At 39.6% G+C, this 19668-nt stretch overlaps 1 protein-coding gene across 1 annotated transcript in view; it reads left to right on the top strand.

Moving 5' to 3' along the window:
- The first annotated feature begins 8970 nt into the window (after positions 1-8970).
- LOC119418616 (DNA (cytosine-5)-methyltransferase 3A) overlaps positions 8971-19668 on the top strand; it is a 49842-nt gene continuing 39144 nt past the window's right edge. Inside the window, exons 1-2 of the mRNA XM_037685936.1 lie at positions 8971-9078; positions 16856-16963. Coding sequence (XP_037541864.1) covers positions 9010-9078; positions 16856-16963 — 177 coding nt within the window. The 5' untranslated portion in view covers positions 8971-9009. The remainder of the gene's footprint in view (positions 9079-16855; positions 16964-19668) is intronic.

The raw sequence follows: 19668 nt of genomic DNA on the forward strand, positions 1-19668 counted from the left end.
TTAGGGTATGTGAAGCGTACAAAATATCTTGGTTAATTTTAATCAAACATATATATATGGCCAATTGTAAAGAAAATGCATGCCATGGATTTTATTTTTATTTAATCATTATAAAGGTTATACATTGAGTCACAAGGACTCATTTTCAAGAGAGATATGTTTAAGACGCACAAAATTCATATCTACAACAATAAAAGCAGTTAAGACAATAAAAATAAAATCAAAGCTGGAAAACTTTGTCAACTGTGTTAGCACGACTATAAACAATTGTATCGTCAGCATAGAGATGCAGAGACATCAGGAATGTTTTGACCCACGTTATTTACACAAGTTGTAAAACGAGTAGCTCCTAAAATGGAGCCTTGTGGCACATCAGACAAAGTACCGTTGTGTTATACGCATTACCGCTGACTTGATACGTACAGTAGTTCAAAATCCAGCCAACAATGTGATCTAAGAAACTAAGAAAGTTTTGGACGGGTCTTAATAAAAGTGCAACACAGTAATCCTTAGCATCAAATGCTTCAACATCATTAAAAATCTTTAGCGAAGGAGTCATTGTGTTGTGTTGTTTCCTAAAGCTAGATTGGTGGGAAGAAAAATGTTCAGAGAATCCAAATACTTCTTGAGTATTTACCAGTTTTTTAAAAACCTTAGCTAAAATACAGTTTTGAGATTGATGTTAACTGTGTTAGCACAACTATACAATTTTATCGTCAGCATAGAGATGCAGAGACATCAGGAATGTTTTGACCCACGTTATTTACACAAGTTGTAAAAAGAGTAGGTCCTAAAACGAAGCCTTGTGGCATGCCAGATAAAGTACCATTGAGTTGTATGCATTGCTGCCGACTTGATACGTACAGTAGTTTGAAAACCAGCCAACAGTGTCACCTGAGAAACTGATATTCAAGAATTCAAGGTTCTTTATTTGTCATTCGCACCCCACGTGGTACATGTAGTGGAACAAAATTATGTACACAGGGTCCCAGTTACATCCAACAATAAAATGTAAAAGAAAAACAGTAATAAGATCTAAGATATGAACTAAGAAAAACATCAACTAAATATATACTAAGCACTAGTAGCATAAAAACATTACACCGAACAGTAGCACGAACATGAGGGCTCATATCAAAAGATGCCATGATCTTCAGTATCGAAAGCTTTGGACAGGTCTAAGTAAAGTGTAGCACAGTAATCCTTAGCTTCAAATGCTTCAACATCATTAAAAACCTTTAGCAAAGCAGTGTATTGTTCCCTGAAGTCAGACTGGTGAGAAGATAAAATAAGGGAATGTGAATACTTCTTGACTTGAGTATTTACCAGTTTTTCCACGACCTTAGCTAAAATACAGTTTGGAAATTGGTCGATAGTTGTTCAGTATAGTGGTGTCTCCTCCTTTCAATACAGATGGCACAAGAGCTGTTTTCTAAGCTTATGGAACAATATTATTTTGTAAGGACAGATAAAAAAAAATGTATGACAATGTACTAATATGTAATATTTACAACTTGTTGTAGTAAATATGATCTTAATCAAGACTTTTGACTTTATTAGACATTGGTAAACATTTCCTACATTATTTAGATCAAAGTCAAGGTTTTCTTTATTGTCATTCACATCTCATGTGGTACATGTGGTGGAACAAAATTGTATACACAGAGTCCCAGTTGCATCCAACAAAAGTATTTTTTCATTCAACCTTTATTTAGACAGGCAAATCCCATTGAGCCTCGAGGACTCATTTACAAGAGAGACCAGATTTCAACAAAAAAATACGACAACAATGGACAACAGTATCAACAATAGACGGTTATTAAAAGGCATACAGATTTTTTTTAATTGTATTTTTTGACAAATAAGATGGCAAAAAAGTAACAAAAACAGCTAGATCCAACAAAAGTATAAATTGAAAAATAAAAACAGTAATAAGATCTAAGATATGAACTAAGAAATACGCTAAACTAAGAATACGCTAAGCACTAGTAGCACAAAAACAATATGCCGAACAACATCAGCATGAACACGAGTCTGTGCGATCTAAGTTAATATTCTTTAATATGTGGTTGTTGTGATATTTTTTCTTGCAAAACACAACTAATAAAAAATAAAATAAAATCAATGATCATATTGAGTTTTTAAAAAAAAAATCCGATCTCGCAACAGGAACTGAACTTCCGAACTGGAAGTGAAAATTCAAGTTACCAAAAGTTCGGTAAAAATGTGAAAAGTGCACGAAATGCAAAAATGGACCGTTTTCTGTTACCCAAATTTCCCATGGAATCAAAGGAGGAGGATTTTTTGGAAGCAGACTGCGACCAACAAAGAAACGATAATGTGGAAGAAGGGGCTCAAGCGTACAGTCATCCTTCCACATCTGCGGAGAATGCGAACACTGCTAGCGCTGGACAGATGGAGGATCTAAGCAGAACTCCTCAAGTCAAGAAGGACCAAGACGACCACGTCTGCAAACATACCTATACCTAAATATGCCTATTTGGAGTGCAACAGAGAAGTTTTAACAAAGGCTGGCTCGATCAATATTTGTGGCTGGAATACAGCGTGGGTAGAGATGCCATGTTTTGCTTTGCTTCTCAGCATTTTCTAAAAGGAGGACACAGATTTCACAATAACAGGCGGATCCTGTTGACTTCTGATGGTGAGTGAATGATTTCAACCTTGTGACTTTGTAATGCATTCAGCGTTGTGAACTGGAATTGTCCACTTATACACAGATACATCTGGGGGGGGGGGACAATACAATGGATTTATTGTAACAGTTTACATACACTATACATATGAATGTCATGTTTGTACATGCTTTAATTAAATTGCAGAATACCACATATTCATTATCCACTTTATTGGTGACTATACTATACTTGTCTGAGTTCTGAGTGCACCTCTGTGCTTGTGTCTCTGTGTGTTGAGAACTGAAAGAACGAATGATCCTTCATAGCATCCTCAGTAAAAATGTTTAGTTGATGGAAGAGTAAGATATAAAGTTAAGAAACCCTTTGTTAGGTGGATAATGATAGGTGCTGCCTCTAAGGCGGCCTCTTTCTGCTTGTACACCTGTCTGCAGACGGCGTTAGGACCCCGCGGAAACGTGCCGCAGACTCTGCGGTGAGAGAGCGAGAGTGCGGCGCGCGCGAGCCCGCAGCGCCTTGCAACTGTGGGAGCGAGAAGACCCGGTAGAGAGTGCGAGGAGAGGGAGACAAAAAGAGAGAGAGAGAGAGAGAGAGAGGAGTGAACGACCGTCAGGGTCCGGGTGGCTGAGGGACGGACGATACGGTAAATATAAACACCAACATTTCGTCTCGTGAGCGCCAGTTAAGCTAGCTACGGTCACCTAAAAGTCATCGCTCGCGCGCTCTCTGGAGCCAAACAGTTCGGTTTCTAGCAGATGATGTGAGGACGGAGGGGTGGTTCGGATGGGAGGGGGGAAATGAACTTGGTCATTTCCTTCCATTTTATTTTTATATTTTGGATGGTGGGAGGAAACATAAATACGGCAACGGTCAGCCGTTTTACGGATTCTTCTTGAACGTCGCTCCCTTCGCGAGGCTTCCTGTCCGCCACTTGGAGTTTAACCCGAGCGCAGCGCACCGTCCTCTTCACGCGCCAGATGCAGACAGACACATCAGCTAGCGCGAGGAGCAGTCGGAGCGAGCGAGCGGTCGGGAGCGCGCCTGCCGGGGTTAACGAGTACGTTCGGTCTGAAACGCGGCCCGGTGTCTTTTTTTTACCTGACGCACTAAAGCTCATCGCCGCTGCGCACTCAGACAGGTGTCCGCGCCTCGCGCACAGCCCTGCCGACATTATAACAGTTTGTCGGATAAGAGCCGAGTCGGGTCCTCAAAATTAATTGTCATAAAGCTGTCGTCCATCGAGTTAGCAAAAACTACTGCCCAACTTCCGGTGGATGTTTTCAAAATAAAAGTCACTAACAGCGTTTATCACTTTTATTTGTGTTTTTAATCTCAAATACTTTTGCTGACATTTTTTTGTTCACTTAAAAGTTTGTGCCTTTTTAAAAAATCTTGGAATAGCAACAATTTTTTATTCGTAATCCAAGGCAAAATCTTTGTCGTGTTCAAAAATCTTAAAAATGTTTGAAAGTATTATAATATTTAGAAACTAACTACTAGTTTTGAGTAACAAAAAACTTTATTCCTAGATTAATCCTTAGATTTTTGCTTATTCATTAACCATCTATCAGTCAACTGATCATTTTGGTTTTACTTCTCAGTTTGTGCATCTAGAGGATTTTTAAGGTGACATAAGCTTGTGTGATGTTCCAGTAAGAGGGCAAAGTGCATTTTTGCAGGAAAAGTTTAAATTTTTTACTTAATTATGCATTCACGTAATCTGTCCACGAGTATGATTTATTGAAATGACCTGAAACAATGTGGTATTTATTAGTAGCTTCTTGCTCCAGGCTCACAATCAGCTGTTTCTGACGAACATTTATGACATTTTGCTGCTTGAGAGGTCTTGAAACAGTCTTAAGTCAGGTAAAACCATTAAAAAAATCAAGAGTGGAGTGTGCAAACTTTAAATCAGTGAGTTAGGATATAGTGATTGATGTTTTTTTGAGATGTCCTTGACTTTCAGCATCGTACAAAATGCACAAACATTCTTTAACTAGTCTACAAATAGAGTGGCTATATGCTCCAACACGGGTGGAAAGATATTTTTATGGGGTCAGGCACTACTTCATACCACTTCATAGAACTTCCACTTCCTAATAAGGACCACTTTATAAAGGCTTTATTATTATTTTATAGATGATTGTACTTGATTTTATAAACATTTTATTAAGGATTAACATTTGCTTGTAGAACATTTATTTAACACTGTTCAAGCGCTGAAGCTGACTCACTGTTTGGCAAGATAAAGTGCTGCCCCTCATTAATTAAATATTAAGCATTTGTCAGTAAGTTACCTGCATGTTAGCACTATACAAAGTGTTTTGGCAAATAAATGTATTTAATAAAAAAAGTGAGCTGAGCATCTGAACTTCATTTACTAAAATAAATTAAAAAGAGCACTTGATCTTCCAAAGAAGTGAGCCTGCTTCAGTTTGAAGACGATTAGCACCGCAATGCTTTCTCAAACTCTGAGAGTTTGCCTCGGGTGGAGGAGTTTGAGTATCTCGGCGTCTTGTTCACGACTGATGGTAGGATGGAGCCGGAGGTGGATTGATGGATTGGGGCCTCGTCCTCGATAATGAGGGCGTTGCTTCGGTCTGTCGTGGTGAAGAGAGAGCTGGGTCGAAAGACAAAGCTCTCTAGTTACTGAGTCTATGTTCCGACCCTCACCTTTGGTCATGAGGTTTGGATCGTGACTGAAAGAATGAGATCCCAGATACAAGCAGATGAAATGGGCTTTCTTTGTAGGGTGGCCAAGCTCAGCCTTAGAGATAGGGTGCGGGGCTCCATCGTCCGGGGGGAGCTCGGAGTAGAGCCGCTGCTCCTCCTCATCGAAAGGAGTCAGTTGAGCTTGTTCGGGCATCCGATTAGGATGCCTCCTGGACGCCTCCCATTAGAGGTATTACAGGCACGACCTATTGGTGGGAGGCCCCGGGGAAGACCCAGAAGTTGCTGGAGGGATTGTGTATCTTCTCTGGCCTGGAAGCGCCTCAAGGTCCCCCAGAACCAGCTGAAAAGTGTCGCTGGGGAGAGGGATGTCTGGGTTTCTCTCCTGGACCTGTTGCCTCCATGACCCAATTACAGACAAACGGTAGAGAAGATGATTGGATGGATGTATAGATAGTAATGCTTTATTAAGTTTTTGCAAACTCAGGACTATCCTATTAGTAAAGCATTAATAAATCACTAGGAATGCACAATATTGGATTTTTGGCCGATACGCCGATATGTTCAGACATATTTGGCCGATACCAATACAGATGTTTATTTTCTCCTAGACCTACTTACAGAGACTACATAGCTTTTTCTGCTGTGTAATTAAAATACTACATTATTCTGCGTGGTCTTTGTCAATTTGGCCTGCTACCAAATGCAGATGCTAAAAAGGGGTCTGAAAATGATGTAACACTATATATATATATATATATATATATATATATATATATATATATATATAAACAGTGCCTTTTATATCGGTGAATTATTTTGATGGAATGGCCGATGTCCGATATTTAACTTTATCGCTAATATCGGCCGATACCGATACATGCCGATAATATCGTGCATCCCTATAAATCACGTATGAATGCTTCCTCACCAGGAAGTGGTGTTAACACTGTTATTACAATCAAACAACTATACACTATAATATATAGTCTTATATATTCATAAAAGTAAGTTTCTTTTGATTGCTCCCTTCTTCAGGGGTTGCCACAGCGATCCAACTCGTATGTAAGATTTGGCAATCTGTCAAGATTTACTCAGATGTGATTTTTTTTTTGGGGGGCCTCATGTTCGTGACTTCTGTAAGTTGAAAAATGTTCTTGTTGCCAACTTTAGAAATGCAAATTTCTTCCTATGGTATTTATGAGTGCTGCATTTGTACAGTTTACATTTTTAATTGCATTTGCATATGTTGTTTTTATCAATATATTTTGTTAATGCGTCTAAAGTTCATTTGATTCTCCTTAAACTTTATTTCTAATGTGTCTGTGTATTCTGTATGTTCCGTGTTGGTTTTAAAGCCGACACATTTTAGGCTCGGCTTCACAGAATTTTAGGAATTTATCACCCACCAAATAGAAAAACAAGTTTCTGGTTTAATTTCTGTGGCACTTAAAAAACAGTTCAAGTTACATTTCGGTCAAACAAAAAGTTACAACAACAATAAAAGTATTGAAATATAACAACATTTAAAGAACAAGTAAAATACAGACAGCAAAAAGTAAGAATATAAAGAACAATGGGGTTTCAAGCAGGGAATTAAAAAAACAAGTATATCATGAAATTAAATAGTTACATAAAAATTATAGCTATGTGCTCAAACAGAGTTCAACTACATTTTCAATTGGATACTCTGAAGTCATGCTTTTATTGTGAAGAGAACAGACTTTCCTTTTGTGTCACTGCCCTGTTTTCACCTTGACATAACAGAGAGTTTTTATTTTTTTATTTACATTTTTTTCTGCACTTATTTCTGCTCCCACCCATGCAGGCTTCAGCCTGGGCCTCTGACTCTGGTCTAATTTAAACCACTGCCGTCATGAGGAGTGGAACACTTTAAATCTGTGTGTAGTAACTTGCTGTCAGTGTAAGGTGTCTTTCTCTGACCTAAATACTCTGAACTTGGAGGAGTTTTTTTGGCCCGCAGCCTGGAGCTCGTACACCGAGGGTTGGGGTGGATTACTGTACGCTCAGTTTTACTAAAGTTTCCACCCCCTGTCCTTTTGTTGGCAGCCCCAGCCGGTCTTTACAGTAGGTGATGTAAGGCCAAAGCACTTGGAGTGACATGCTGTACAATACAATGTGAGCACTGGCTGCAGTCCCACTGAGCTCTGATCCAAACCACTGCTGGGGGCCAGCTGTGTGCAGCTGTGGGTAAAATCAGCTGATTTACGTGGCTCATTATGAGAAACATCCACTTTATTAACTATAATGTACCGAAATGCAAAATCGTGAAAGTGTAGTAATTCAAGATGGCCACCCATAGCACGGCTGCAACAATCAAGTTTGCAGATACAGCAGTCCCTCGTTTATCGCGAGGGATCTGTACCCTGAAGCCCCACAATATATATATATATATATATATATATATATATATATATATATATATATATATATATATATATATATATATAAGGTGTATTAAACCCTTCCCACAATCTTGCAATATTCTAAACAATGTTTCTAAACTAAACGCTCTAAAAGAGCACAGAATGCCATGATTTCAGCTGCCTCATCTGCTCTTTGCCACCTGCAAGTGCTCTTGGCCACGCCCATTTTCTTGGCCACGCCCACTTATCAGCTCTGCACAGTATTAGCTGATCAGCTGCAGCAGGAAGCTTATCCTACAGTATGGGCTGCACAAAGGTGCAGCAGGTGCTAAGTAATTAAAAATAATTTATTGTAAATAAAAAAATTTCTTGCGGATTGTGCAGCTCATCCGTCAGTCAGCCAGTTGTGTGTCTTGTCCAATCTTATTTTGAAAAACCGCAATAGAGCGAGTCCCCGATAAACGAACCGCGAAGTAGCGAGGGACTATTATTAGGCTAAACTTAGTATTAGGCTAAGCTTTGGTGTGGTAGTAGCTGAGATCATTCCCAACACATATTCCGTACAGGTACATGCGCTTCTTTGAGGAACGCTGAGCCTTTATTTAAATGAGAAATTGTATATTTTAAACTCTTTAGATTATTTGCCGTTAGGAAACTTAAAAATGGTTGAAACTCAGAAAGGAAAAACATTTGTGATTTTAGAACGTTGTTAAATCTGAAATCTGTTTGCAAACATTTGGATTTTTGTCTCGTGGGCGCAGCACTGTTTGTCCTGTAAATCAGGACATTATTACACGTCCACATCAGTCTCCATGACAGCTTTGTTGACAGCTACCTGTGCACTTATTAGTTCTTGCAGAGAACACCTGCATGATGTGTCTGAGGGTGTGTTTTCACGTGTCAGCTAAAAATGTGAGCGGGCGTCCCATCTGTCAGCTGTAATTCACAAACATGGACCTCAGGGACCGGACATGTCTGTTCGCCGGCGTTTGTCTGAAAGAGCAATGCACGGATTGACTGAGGAACACGAGAATACAGAAATGAAAGATGTCGGTCACACACTGAGATCAATGTCTTACTCGAACCTGACAAACATCTTTTTACTCTGTTTTGCTCACGTTGTGTTTTCTCTTTCTTTTCAGAGGAGCGGGTGAGGACTGAGCCATCGTCCAGCCGGCCGACAGATCGAATGAGGCTGCCTCTGGGGTTTCTGCGGGCTCTTCCCATGTTTTGATTTGCACAGCTTTTTTATTTTTGTTTTGCTTTAGCAAGGTGGTTTCACAGAGCCGCTTCCTGCCATGCCATCCAACAGTCCTGCTGCCACCGAGCCGCCTCAGACACCGGAGAACGACACATCTAATGATCTGGTGAGACATCTTTATTACCTAAACACAAGGAGACATTCTGTGTCATTACATCTGTGGGTAAAACTGAAGAGCTTTAGAGCTCTTTAGTTTTATCTTGTTGCACCAGACTGAATGAAACTACTACACTTAAGGAAAAATGTGAAATTTCAAAAGTGAAAATCTTAGTTGCGTTAAACTGTTGGTGAATTGTAAACAGTAAATGCTTACGTGGCAGTTACGAGTCATTTTTATGGATGAAAGGATCAGTTTGTTACTCTGACAAATACCTACACTAACTGATTTATTGTTATGTGACAAAAGTCAAAAGGTGAGACAGAAATTAACGTCAATATCCGAGATTAATAATTAGGAACACAGTGTGTATAATCTGTCAGCGTTATCACTCCACAATATTGTTAACCAATTCTAACAAATCCAGAAATAAACCAATTTAGTTGCTTTCACGTGTATACATATGTTAAATATTAATAATGTCATTTAACCAAACAGACTAAAGCTTTTAACTTGTTTATTTTTTGTTATACTGTTTTTACAGTGTGACTGTTAATGAAGCATTCACACTATTGTGACCCATTTTTCTTCTGAACATTTTCGGCATCTTTCTCATTCCACAGTTTTTGTGCTATTTCAACAAATCATAAAACGTTCAGCTCTTTCAGGACAGTCCTGCTATGACTTTTGGTTTTGGTCCAACTTTAGCTTTTTGAACTATTTAGCTTTTTCTGCCATTTTTCTCATATAAAATGAATTCAGCTCATTTTACATCCTTCAAGTCTTTAGATCTGTTTACAACCTTTTACTGCTCCTTTCACATGTTCTGGTTCAGCTTCTTTCAGCTTCCTTGTTCAATTAAACTTTTTTCAGCTACTTTCAGCTAATTTCAGCTGTTTCTTTCAGCAGCTCTTTTCAGATTCTTTCTGCTAACTACAACATTTTTGAGCTTCTTCGAACTTCTTTCTGCTAATTTCAGCTTTTTCTGCTATTTCAGTTATTCTTTAGTATTTTTATGCAAATTTTAGCTTTTTTGGCTAATTCCACATTTGTTTCAGCCGTTGTTCAGCCTAATTCAGCAAAAATATGCTCTTTCCAATTCCTTCTTGTAATTTCAACTACTTTCTGCTTTTTTTCAGCTACCTTTCAGCTGTTTGCTTGCTAATTTCAGCTTTTTTCAGATAATTTCCACTTTTTTGTGCACATTTCTGCTTCTTTCAGCCTAGTTGGTCAAACATGTGTTCTTTCTGCTTTATTCAGCTAATTTTAGCTGGTTTACCTTTTCAGCTTCATTTAAAGCATTTTTTTTTAGCTAATTTCAGCTGTTTTCAGATAAATTCTAATTTTTTTGTGGTAATTTCTGCTACTTTCAGCCTAATTAACTTCTTTCAGCTAATTACAGCTTGTTACGCTCCTTTCAGCTTTTTCTGCTAGTTTCAGCTACTTTTAGCAGTTTTGTGCGAAATTTAGCTTTTTCAGCTAATTCTGGATTTTTTTAAATCTCATTTCAGCTCATTCCCCTTCCTCCTTGTTTAAGCTTCTTTCTGTCTTTTCAGCTACTTTTCAGCAAATTTTTAAATTTCAGCTTTTTAACTACTTTCCTATTTCTTGTGCTCATTGCTGATTCTTTCTTCTTTCTTTCTTTCTGCTTTCTTCTGCTAAAGTAAGCTTAGTCTTACATTTCAGCATGTTTTTTTTTAGATAATTTTAGCTGTTTTTCATCAAGTTCTTCTGCAATATGCATTCACACTGCATTTTTGAAGGAAATGCAATTCCTCTAGTTCTTGTTAAATATTCATTTGAAGAGCTTGTTTTGGTGCCAGATTCTTACAGGTTCATTCAGATATAATAAACCCATAACCAACATTTACTTTTTAAAAGGCAGTAATGTTTTTGCTTGGTTTGTGTGTGCCTGCGTGCACCCGTCAGGACGAGAGTGGGGGTTATTGGCTGTGACCAACGTGTTCGTCCTTTCACCTCGTATTTGAGCATCAGCACTGTCACAGTTTGGTATGAAAACATGCACCGTTACACCCCTAATGGGTTTGTTTTATCTGCAGTGTTAGCAAAATATCTCATGAACTAGACAGATTTATATGAAAGTCTCAGAAAGTTATCATTGGCTGGACATCTACAAATAATTAACTTTTAGACTCGACCCCATTCAAGGTGGCAGTCACATCTGTTTATTAGCAAACACAAAAACAGCGATAACTCAGTCAGTTTTATAGATATTGAGCTAAAATTTGACGGATGGAGCAGAGTCATTCACAACATACGTAGAGAGCTAACAGATCTAGCAGGAAGTCACTCGTTTACAATGAGACATTGTGTGTCTCTTCTAAACTTGAGATTAAATTAATCTAAAACTAAAAGTTCACCAAATCCACTTTAGATACAACCTAAACGACTCACCCTCCTCCTGACACATCCTGCTTTTCTTACAACCTCTATTGCACGTTTTTTCTTTATTTATGTGCACAAATGCTGCGCCACTGCTGTTGTCGTTGCACCTTGGTTATTATTCCAGCCGCCACCTTCTTTACTGCAGCCGTCATTAACCCCACCACTCGTCTTCACAGCCCATGGTTAAGGGTTTGTTTAAGCCTGAGCACACAGAGACCCTGCTGAGCCGGCCTGAGTCTGCAATGATTAAACTCACTGTTATTTATTTACGCTCACTGCAGACCATTTTAAGTTCCACATGCCCAGCCACATGTAGACATGAGCGCAATGTTTCAAACTGTCTGTTTCCCCTTAAACCCATAATCAGCCGCACACAGACACGCATGTCAACACGCAGACGTGCAGGTGAAGAATGGCTCTTTTCATCTGCGCCCCTCGAAGCTCGGAGCGGTCCTCGTAAATCAGCGAGAAGCTTGAAGTCCATTCTGTAGAACGGCCACATAAGGACGTGTCTCACTCGCTCACACACTGGCACCAAGCCAGAGCACAGCGTCCCTGATGGAGCAGTTTGTAACTTCCTGAGATCTCTCCCACAAAGAGTGCAGAAAAGCCCAGAGAGACATCAGAGGAAGTTGCAGAGTTTGAAAGCAGAGAGGAAGACGAGGAGGAAGAGTTATGGGAGTTTTTTTTGACTCCGTTTATAATCCAGTCCACATGACAGGAAAGCTGAAATGCTGAGCGCTAGCTTACACAGAGTCTGAGTCTTGGTGAGTTGTACAGGTACTGAGCTAATATTTGTAGTGGTAGTAGCTGACAGTCATTTACACTACATACTCCAAGCACAGATCATGCAAGGTATTGCAATATTTTCAAAGTTTTACCAAAATGGCTAAACAATTTTAGTATAAACTGGCATGGCAAGGTATTCTTCAAAGAATGCTAAGCATTTATTTATTTTTTCTTTAAAATCTTCCGTCTGTCAGCATTACAAAACACACATGTCACAAACTGCAAAGATAATTTGAAGGCTGTCTTAACGTTTTTCCAGGACATGATCAATATATGAAGAGTTCGTATGCCTTCTCACGTCAGTTCTCTACTTTGTTTTTCTAATTGAAATGTGCAAAATATATATTCTTTAAATGCCCATATGTTCTTATAGAGCATAATTCTGTTAATGTTTAAAAAAATCAAATGTTTTTCATGTTTTAACCTAGTAAGTAAGTCTGAGCTAAATCTGAACATATGGTTTAGTCTATTGACTGATCTGTCAGCTGCTGAGGAGACGAGCGGTAAATTAGAGTAAAATATCATACAGTCTCTTTCTATTTGTGGATACTTACGAGGTGAATGATCAAATTTGAAGTGAAGTACAGAGAAAGCAGACAAACGGGGCAATCCAGAAAACAAGGACATCGGTGTGAGACTGAGAGGAGGACATGGAGATGGTGGGGAAATGGAAAGAGGACAAACTGTCTGCTGCTGATGGGATCCTCTGGTTTGCAGTCTGGTTGCTTAGCAACTGCCTAAAATAACCTGCCGGGAGACAGAAATAGACCAAAGACACATAGACAAGAATGGTCAGTGTTGGTGTTTGTGTGTGTTCACATCATTTTTAGGATCTTGGCTCTGGTGTTTACACCTCTAAAGGATTATATCAGGCTTGTAGTATTTTATACTATAGACCACATATTCAGTACTTTATTGTTTTAGTGCTAAATTATACTCGGGAGTGTTTGTTCTGACATCTGGACTACACACCAGCCGGACAGGCATAAAGCCTTCCCTTGTTCCAGCCGGCTGCTAAGCTGATCATCAGCAAAGTGACGTCACCGTGTTTAGTCAGCACCGCACCACAGCTGGAGACGGTTGCTAAGCAGTTTCTGCACCTTAGCAACGACACCATTGTCACCGGAGTTTGGGTCGAGCTGTGGAAGGAGAACAGAGAATAATAACATCCCTTTAACAACAATTTGACCAAATTTTAAGGAAATGTTTGTGAGGCTGTTTGACTACACTTCTGGTCTCTTTTTACTAGGTGTGCAGATTATAGTGTACACACAAAATACCACAACACCCATAAGGTCTTCAATAATCTGCCTGATAACTGCAAAAACACAAACTGAGATTAAACTAGCACTCTGTTATAAGAAACACAATTTTTATTGCCTAAGGAGAAGGTGGCGTTTTTGCTTGAGTTTGCATATTTGTTTGTCCGTAGTGTTAGCATTTTTTTTTTGTCCTTAACCAGTGGACAGTTTTTGATAAAACTATCAGAAAGTAGCTATTGCAGTAGCAATAGTAGCTGAGTGTCTGCTATTCATTTTTTAAAATCTTACCATAATCACGTCCCCTTTTAGTGTTTGACAAGTTGATTAAACCTCTAACTTTAAATCAATTTACTCCTGCAACATTTAAAATATCAGCCACTATATATAACTGGCTCATATTTGTTATGATATGAGTAGGATTTATTTAATTTCTAGCTACGGCAGCGGTGATGCACAGAACACGTTCTCAGATTTGACTAAGAATAGCTGTAAGAAAAAGCGCAGCAGCAGCCAAACTCCTCCTGGCCAAAATAAATACTCCCAAAGCAGCGCTGATATTCGCCTGCACGATGATGCCCTATTAAAGTTTGACTGTTTCGTTTAAGGTGTAGCAGGTGCAGCTTGTTTTATTTGGCTTGTTCACAGGTCCTCCTGGGTCTCTTAAAAACACGGCTCACACTCGAGCTCCTCAGCAAGTCAAACTAGAGAGCTGATGGATAAAAACAAACCCACTTGCGCCTAATTGGATTTTGGTTCACTGCTGTATAGAGGTCAACAGTTTCATAGAACTAAAGAGGAAGGCCTTGTTTACTCTGAGAGTGAACAATACATATGTATTACCTGCCACCCAAATCAAAAGTGGACAATAATTGTTTGGCCAGTATCTGTGTATGTTTATTACCAAAATATATCAGAACTTACTGGATGAATTTTAATGAAACTCTGACAGTAATTATTTAATGTACGTCTACAACTGATTACTGTTTGGAGTCAACCTGAATCAAGATGGCTGCCACAGTTATCAGCTAATACACAAATGGCTCTAACTCAATTCAAATTCAGAAATACTTTATTAATCCCAAAAGGAAATTAAATGTAACTCGTTCTCTTCGTTTCATTGAGATGTTAGATGCTGATGGCTGTAGGCAGAAGGATCTCTTGTAAAGGTCTGTCACACAGCAGATCCAAAGAAAGTGGCCGCAGATGCCGTCCGATCCGTCCACCCAGACTTGACTGGGCTCTCGGTTCCCCCAGACTGCAGGACTGCCCAATGCCGGGCAGAACTCCTCCCATCCAGAGTGATGACTACTCCTCCCAGCAGCCTGCCGAGCTCCTCGTCGCTGCGGACAGCCGGCTGCAGGTGTCGGGGGACGATCTCGGTCCTTCTGCTGCCTTGAGCCACATTTCCTGCCAATTCCAGGATCTCCGTTGTCAGGCACTCGAGCAAGGAGACGGGAATGCATCCATGGAGCCTCCTTTTCAACTCATGAGATTTGGGGCTGGAGCTAAACTATTATTTGAGCTTTTGAGATGTTAATCAGCTGCTCCTGGTTGTACAAAAACAAACAAAAAAAACACCTTGTTGTCATGGATACGCGTCATAACAAAAGTCCAAAACTAAAAGTTTCAGTAAAAATCTTTCCAGCTGCACAGCATCTGATACCAGAAGAAACAATCATCCAAAAAATGTGATTTACATCCAGATAAAGAGGAATTAAAGTTTCCAAAAGCAAAATCTCAGAATGAAAGTAACAGAGCTGCTCCAACATGCAGCCACCCGGAGCTGCGCAACTCTGCCAAGATTAAAGATGGAGTTAAAATTTAGTGTGGTAGTAAATGTGAGTCCTCTCAAAAGTATACTTTGAGTGCTAATTGATCACGCAAGCTTGTTTTTAAGACTTCGCCATTAACTAATGGAGTCAACTATGTCTGTCAGCAAAGTGTGCCATGCTCCACTAGATGGGTCTCGATGAAACTTTTCTAAAATAATCATTGAATGAACATCTACAGCTAACTTACTTTTGAAGTAATTTCAATTCAAGCCAACGCAAAGTGGCTATAACTTGGTTTTACAGATTTTGCGCACAAATTTGACGTGTTAGTAGCTGAGCGTGTCGGGTTTCTGTAAGTATCTGACCTCAGGTGCAGACTGAATACAAGGAGCTCCAAAATCAAATGGTCTATTATAAAGGAAAACAAAAAGCGGTCATGGCAGCAGAACAAAACTTACAACAACAAAAAACTTTTTTTGTTTCAGGTGCGTTGAGACCAGGGAAACGAAACCTTTTGTAGCACAAAGCCACAAATGAACTGCTAACATGAACATGAAAAGAATATATAGGGCAGAGGTCATTGAGAAAGTGGAAGTGTCTGAGTTGATTGGTGATTAAGAACAGGCGAGAGTCAGGCTGACTGGAAAAACACAGAAAGATGTAGCTAATTGAGGGTAGGTGAATAATGGCACAAATGAACATGAGAACTATGAATGCAAGTAGGATACAAAATACCGAAAAATAAAACAGAATAATGAAAACGGGAAACCAAACCTGATCCTGAACACAAAGACAATCAAAATGAAATTGAAATACACAGCTTATGACAGTCATATAATATTTGTTTCTTCTTTTCAGAACATCAGTAAAAGCCAAAAGGACTTTGTGTCATTACTATTATTAGCCAGTCTGTTGGCTCCTCAGATAAATAATGTTATTAACTTTATTTTATGTACTTGAATATTTACATCATATTATTTTTTATATTACATTATATTATTATATATATTTTTATTATTATGTTATTTATGTACAATGCCCTGAGATGACTTCTGTTGTGACTTGGTGCTATATAAATAAACTGATTTTAATTAAATTTAAATTATTACAGTTTATTTGATAGAAATAATCTGGACGTTTAGCATTTATTTAAGAAATGAATGTTAAGCATGCACACAATATGTAATGGGTCAGCTCTATCAAGCACGACTTGATATTACTGTATGTCTGCACATATATATGCTCCAATGTATAATATATAGCCAGTATATAGTCAACTACTATTTGTTGTTATTCCCATTTAGAGCTTTGGAAGTGCTTTTATTCCATGAAGTCTCGGCTGAGATTGTGTTTAAAATTGTCAGTTTTTTTTAAATAAAGAAAGCAAAGTTGTAATAACTGTGAGACAACAAACTGCAGTCTGGATTTAGTCATTCCCTACAATGGTGTTTCTTGAATGTTGGTTGCTTTAATGTGGTCTTACTGAAGACAACAATTATAAATTCTTAAAGTCACCGCTCGGTGTTTGATTTGGGTTTTCCCTGTGTGTCGGCACAGAGCGAAAATGGAGCAGATCAGGACAGTCCAGAGGAGGGGACGCCAGCGAGCCCCCGAAACAAACGAAGAGTTGGTCGCCCTAGCAGGAAAAGCAAGCAGCCGCTTCCTGTGAGTAGTAATAAGTTATCATTTTATATATCAGTCTACATCAAAGGGATTATCTGTTCGTCTTTTTAAATGTTTTCTGTTTTATGTGCAAAACTCTTAAACGTGGGTGAAATAATCCAGCAGTGCTTTGCTTTCACACCTGCAAGCTACTGAGCGTTAATCACATCCAGCATGCTTTTCCCCACTTATAGACAAGAACTTAGACTCACACTTTCAGCATTAATTAACTGCCATGTGTGTGTGTGTGTGGTGTGTGTGTTTGGTAGATGATTCATTGGAGCATTTGTCTCTTAAAGGAGATTGTGTGGGTTGCTTTTCTTTCCTTTTTTCCCCTGCCGGCAATTTGTCTAAGAACGGGGTTTCCCCTTTGAGTTGCCTAGTTGCAGTTGCAGTCAGTGTGTAAACTCTTTCTCCACATGTGGTGATAACCTCATGGCCTCATTATCATTCATCAGCGTGGCTCCATCCCCCACATTTTCCACGTGCTACTTAAAGTCACAGTGGAACTATAGTTAAAAGGGTCTTCGTTGTGTTTCATGTGATAAATTTTCAACTTGAGCAAATTGTGATGTTCTGTGTTTGAGTGAACAATTTAAAAGCTGGCATGGGTTCAAACATACTGAGCCATACTGAGATAAGGAGTAAAATCCCACACTCCAACCTCAAAGTTTAGTTTAGAAATATAAACAAAGTTTTGTCCGTTAAGTTCCAAAAACACACCTCCTACTAAATATTTGCTAGCTATGATAGTGTAAAGTAGTCTTGCTTTGTACACAAATAATATTGTTGTACAGTACTGGTATATATACTCAGTTTGAAGAAAGCAATCAGACATAATTCATGTTTTACATTAATATGTTTGGATTTGAAAAACAATTAACACAATAATAAATAATTTTGTGTTTCCAAAAGAGACTTTATCTTTTTGTTAATGTGTATCATAACAACAAAACATTATGACACAATCTAAGAACAGATTAACAAGATATAAAATCTAGTTAAGAACTGTTGGTGACTGCTGGCCACCAGTTAGAGACCATTGGTGGCTAGTTGGAGATTGCTGACAACTTATTGGAGACTGATGTTGACTATTTGGAGATTGTTGTGACTAGTTAGAGACTTATGGCTAGAAGGTGGAGATGACTACTTTTGTTGAGTAGTTGGAGATTGTTGGTGACTAGATAGGTTGTTAATGAATAATTGGAAGCTGTTTGCAACTGCTGGTGGCTGCTGGCGACTAGTGGTTTCTGATGACAAGGTGGAGACTGTTGGTGACTGTCAGTGGCTGTTGGCAACAGGTTAGAGACTGTTGGCGACTAGTTAGAGACTTGGTGACAAGGTGGAGACTGTTGGTGACTGTCAGTGGCTGTTGGCAACAGGTTAGAGACTGTTGGCGACTAGTTAGAGACTTGGTGACAAGGTGGAGACTGTTGGTGACAAGGTGGAGACTTGATGACTGCTTGTGGCTGTTGGTCACTAGTTAGAAACTGTTGGCAACTTGTTGGAGACTGTTGGTGACTAGTGGCTGCTGATGACAAGGTGGAGACTGACGACTGTCGGTGGCTGTTGGCGACTAGTTAGAGACTGTTGGAGACTGTTGGCGACTGGTTAGAAACTTGGTGACAAGGTGGAGACTGTTGGTGACAAAGTGGAGACTGTTGACGACTGTCGATGGCTATTGGTAGATTGTTGGCGACTATGGTAGTTAGAGACCGTTGGTGACAAGGTGGGGACTTGATGACTGCTTGCGGCTGTTGGTGACTAGTTAGAAACTGTTGGCAACTAGTTGGAGGCTGTTGGTGACTAGTGGCTGCTGATGACAAGGTGGAGACTGTTGACGACTGTCGGTGGCTGTTGGCAACTGGTTAGAGACTGTTGGCGACTAGTTAGAGACTTGGCGACAAGGTGGGGTGACAAAGTAGAGACTGTTCACGAATGTCGATGGCTATTGGCAGATTGTTGGCAACTATGGTAGCTAGAGACTGTTGGTGACAAGGTGAGGACTGTTGACGACTGTAGCTGTTGGCGACTAGAAGGAAATGGTTGGCTACTAGTTAGAGACTGTTGATGACAATTGATGACTGTTTCTATTAGAGCCTGATCAATATGGAAATTATGGCTATTGCCGATACCGATATTGAGAGGGAAATGCGACCACTTATAACTGATATAATGGCTGAAAATTTTTAAGCTTTGTCCACCCCCAAGAGCGAGTGGAGCAGGGCTTGTTTATTTAGTGCAGCTGTAATCAGCCATGTAGCAAATCACTACTGGTGGCTGTTGGTGACTGTTGGCAAGTACAAGGAGACTGTGAGCGATTGTTGGTGACTCTTCTAGACATGGTGGAGACTGCTGGTGACTGTTAGAATGTTACCTCACAGTTCGGAGATGCCATCTAGTCTGCAAAACTCGTGGGACATTGCTATATGCACAATTATTATACATTATTTCAGCCTTTCAAGCCCAAGGGTTTTCTTAGGGGGAGTGGTGACACAGAGGTTAAAGAAGGTGAGCCTGTGATTGGAAGGTTGTCAGTTCGACCCCCGGACCGACGACATCAAAAATGTGGGTGAGAAAGGTGAAGCACCCACACTTGCCTCCACCCTCGTTTGCCCCACTCTGGGCCCTTGAGCAAGGCCCTTAATGCCCACAATCTGCTCCCCCGGGCACCCTAGATGGCATCTCTCTGCTCCACACACAGGGCT

This window comes from Nematolebias whitei, chromosome 12 (assembly GCF_014905685.2).
Source record: "Nematolebias whitei isolate Nwh7 chromosome 12, NemWhi1, whole genome shotgun sequence".
Lineage (NCBI taxonomy): Eukaryota > Metazoa > Chordata > Actinopteri > Cyprinodontiformes > Rivulidae > Nematolebias > Nematolebias whitei.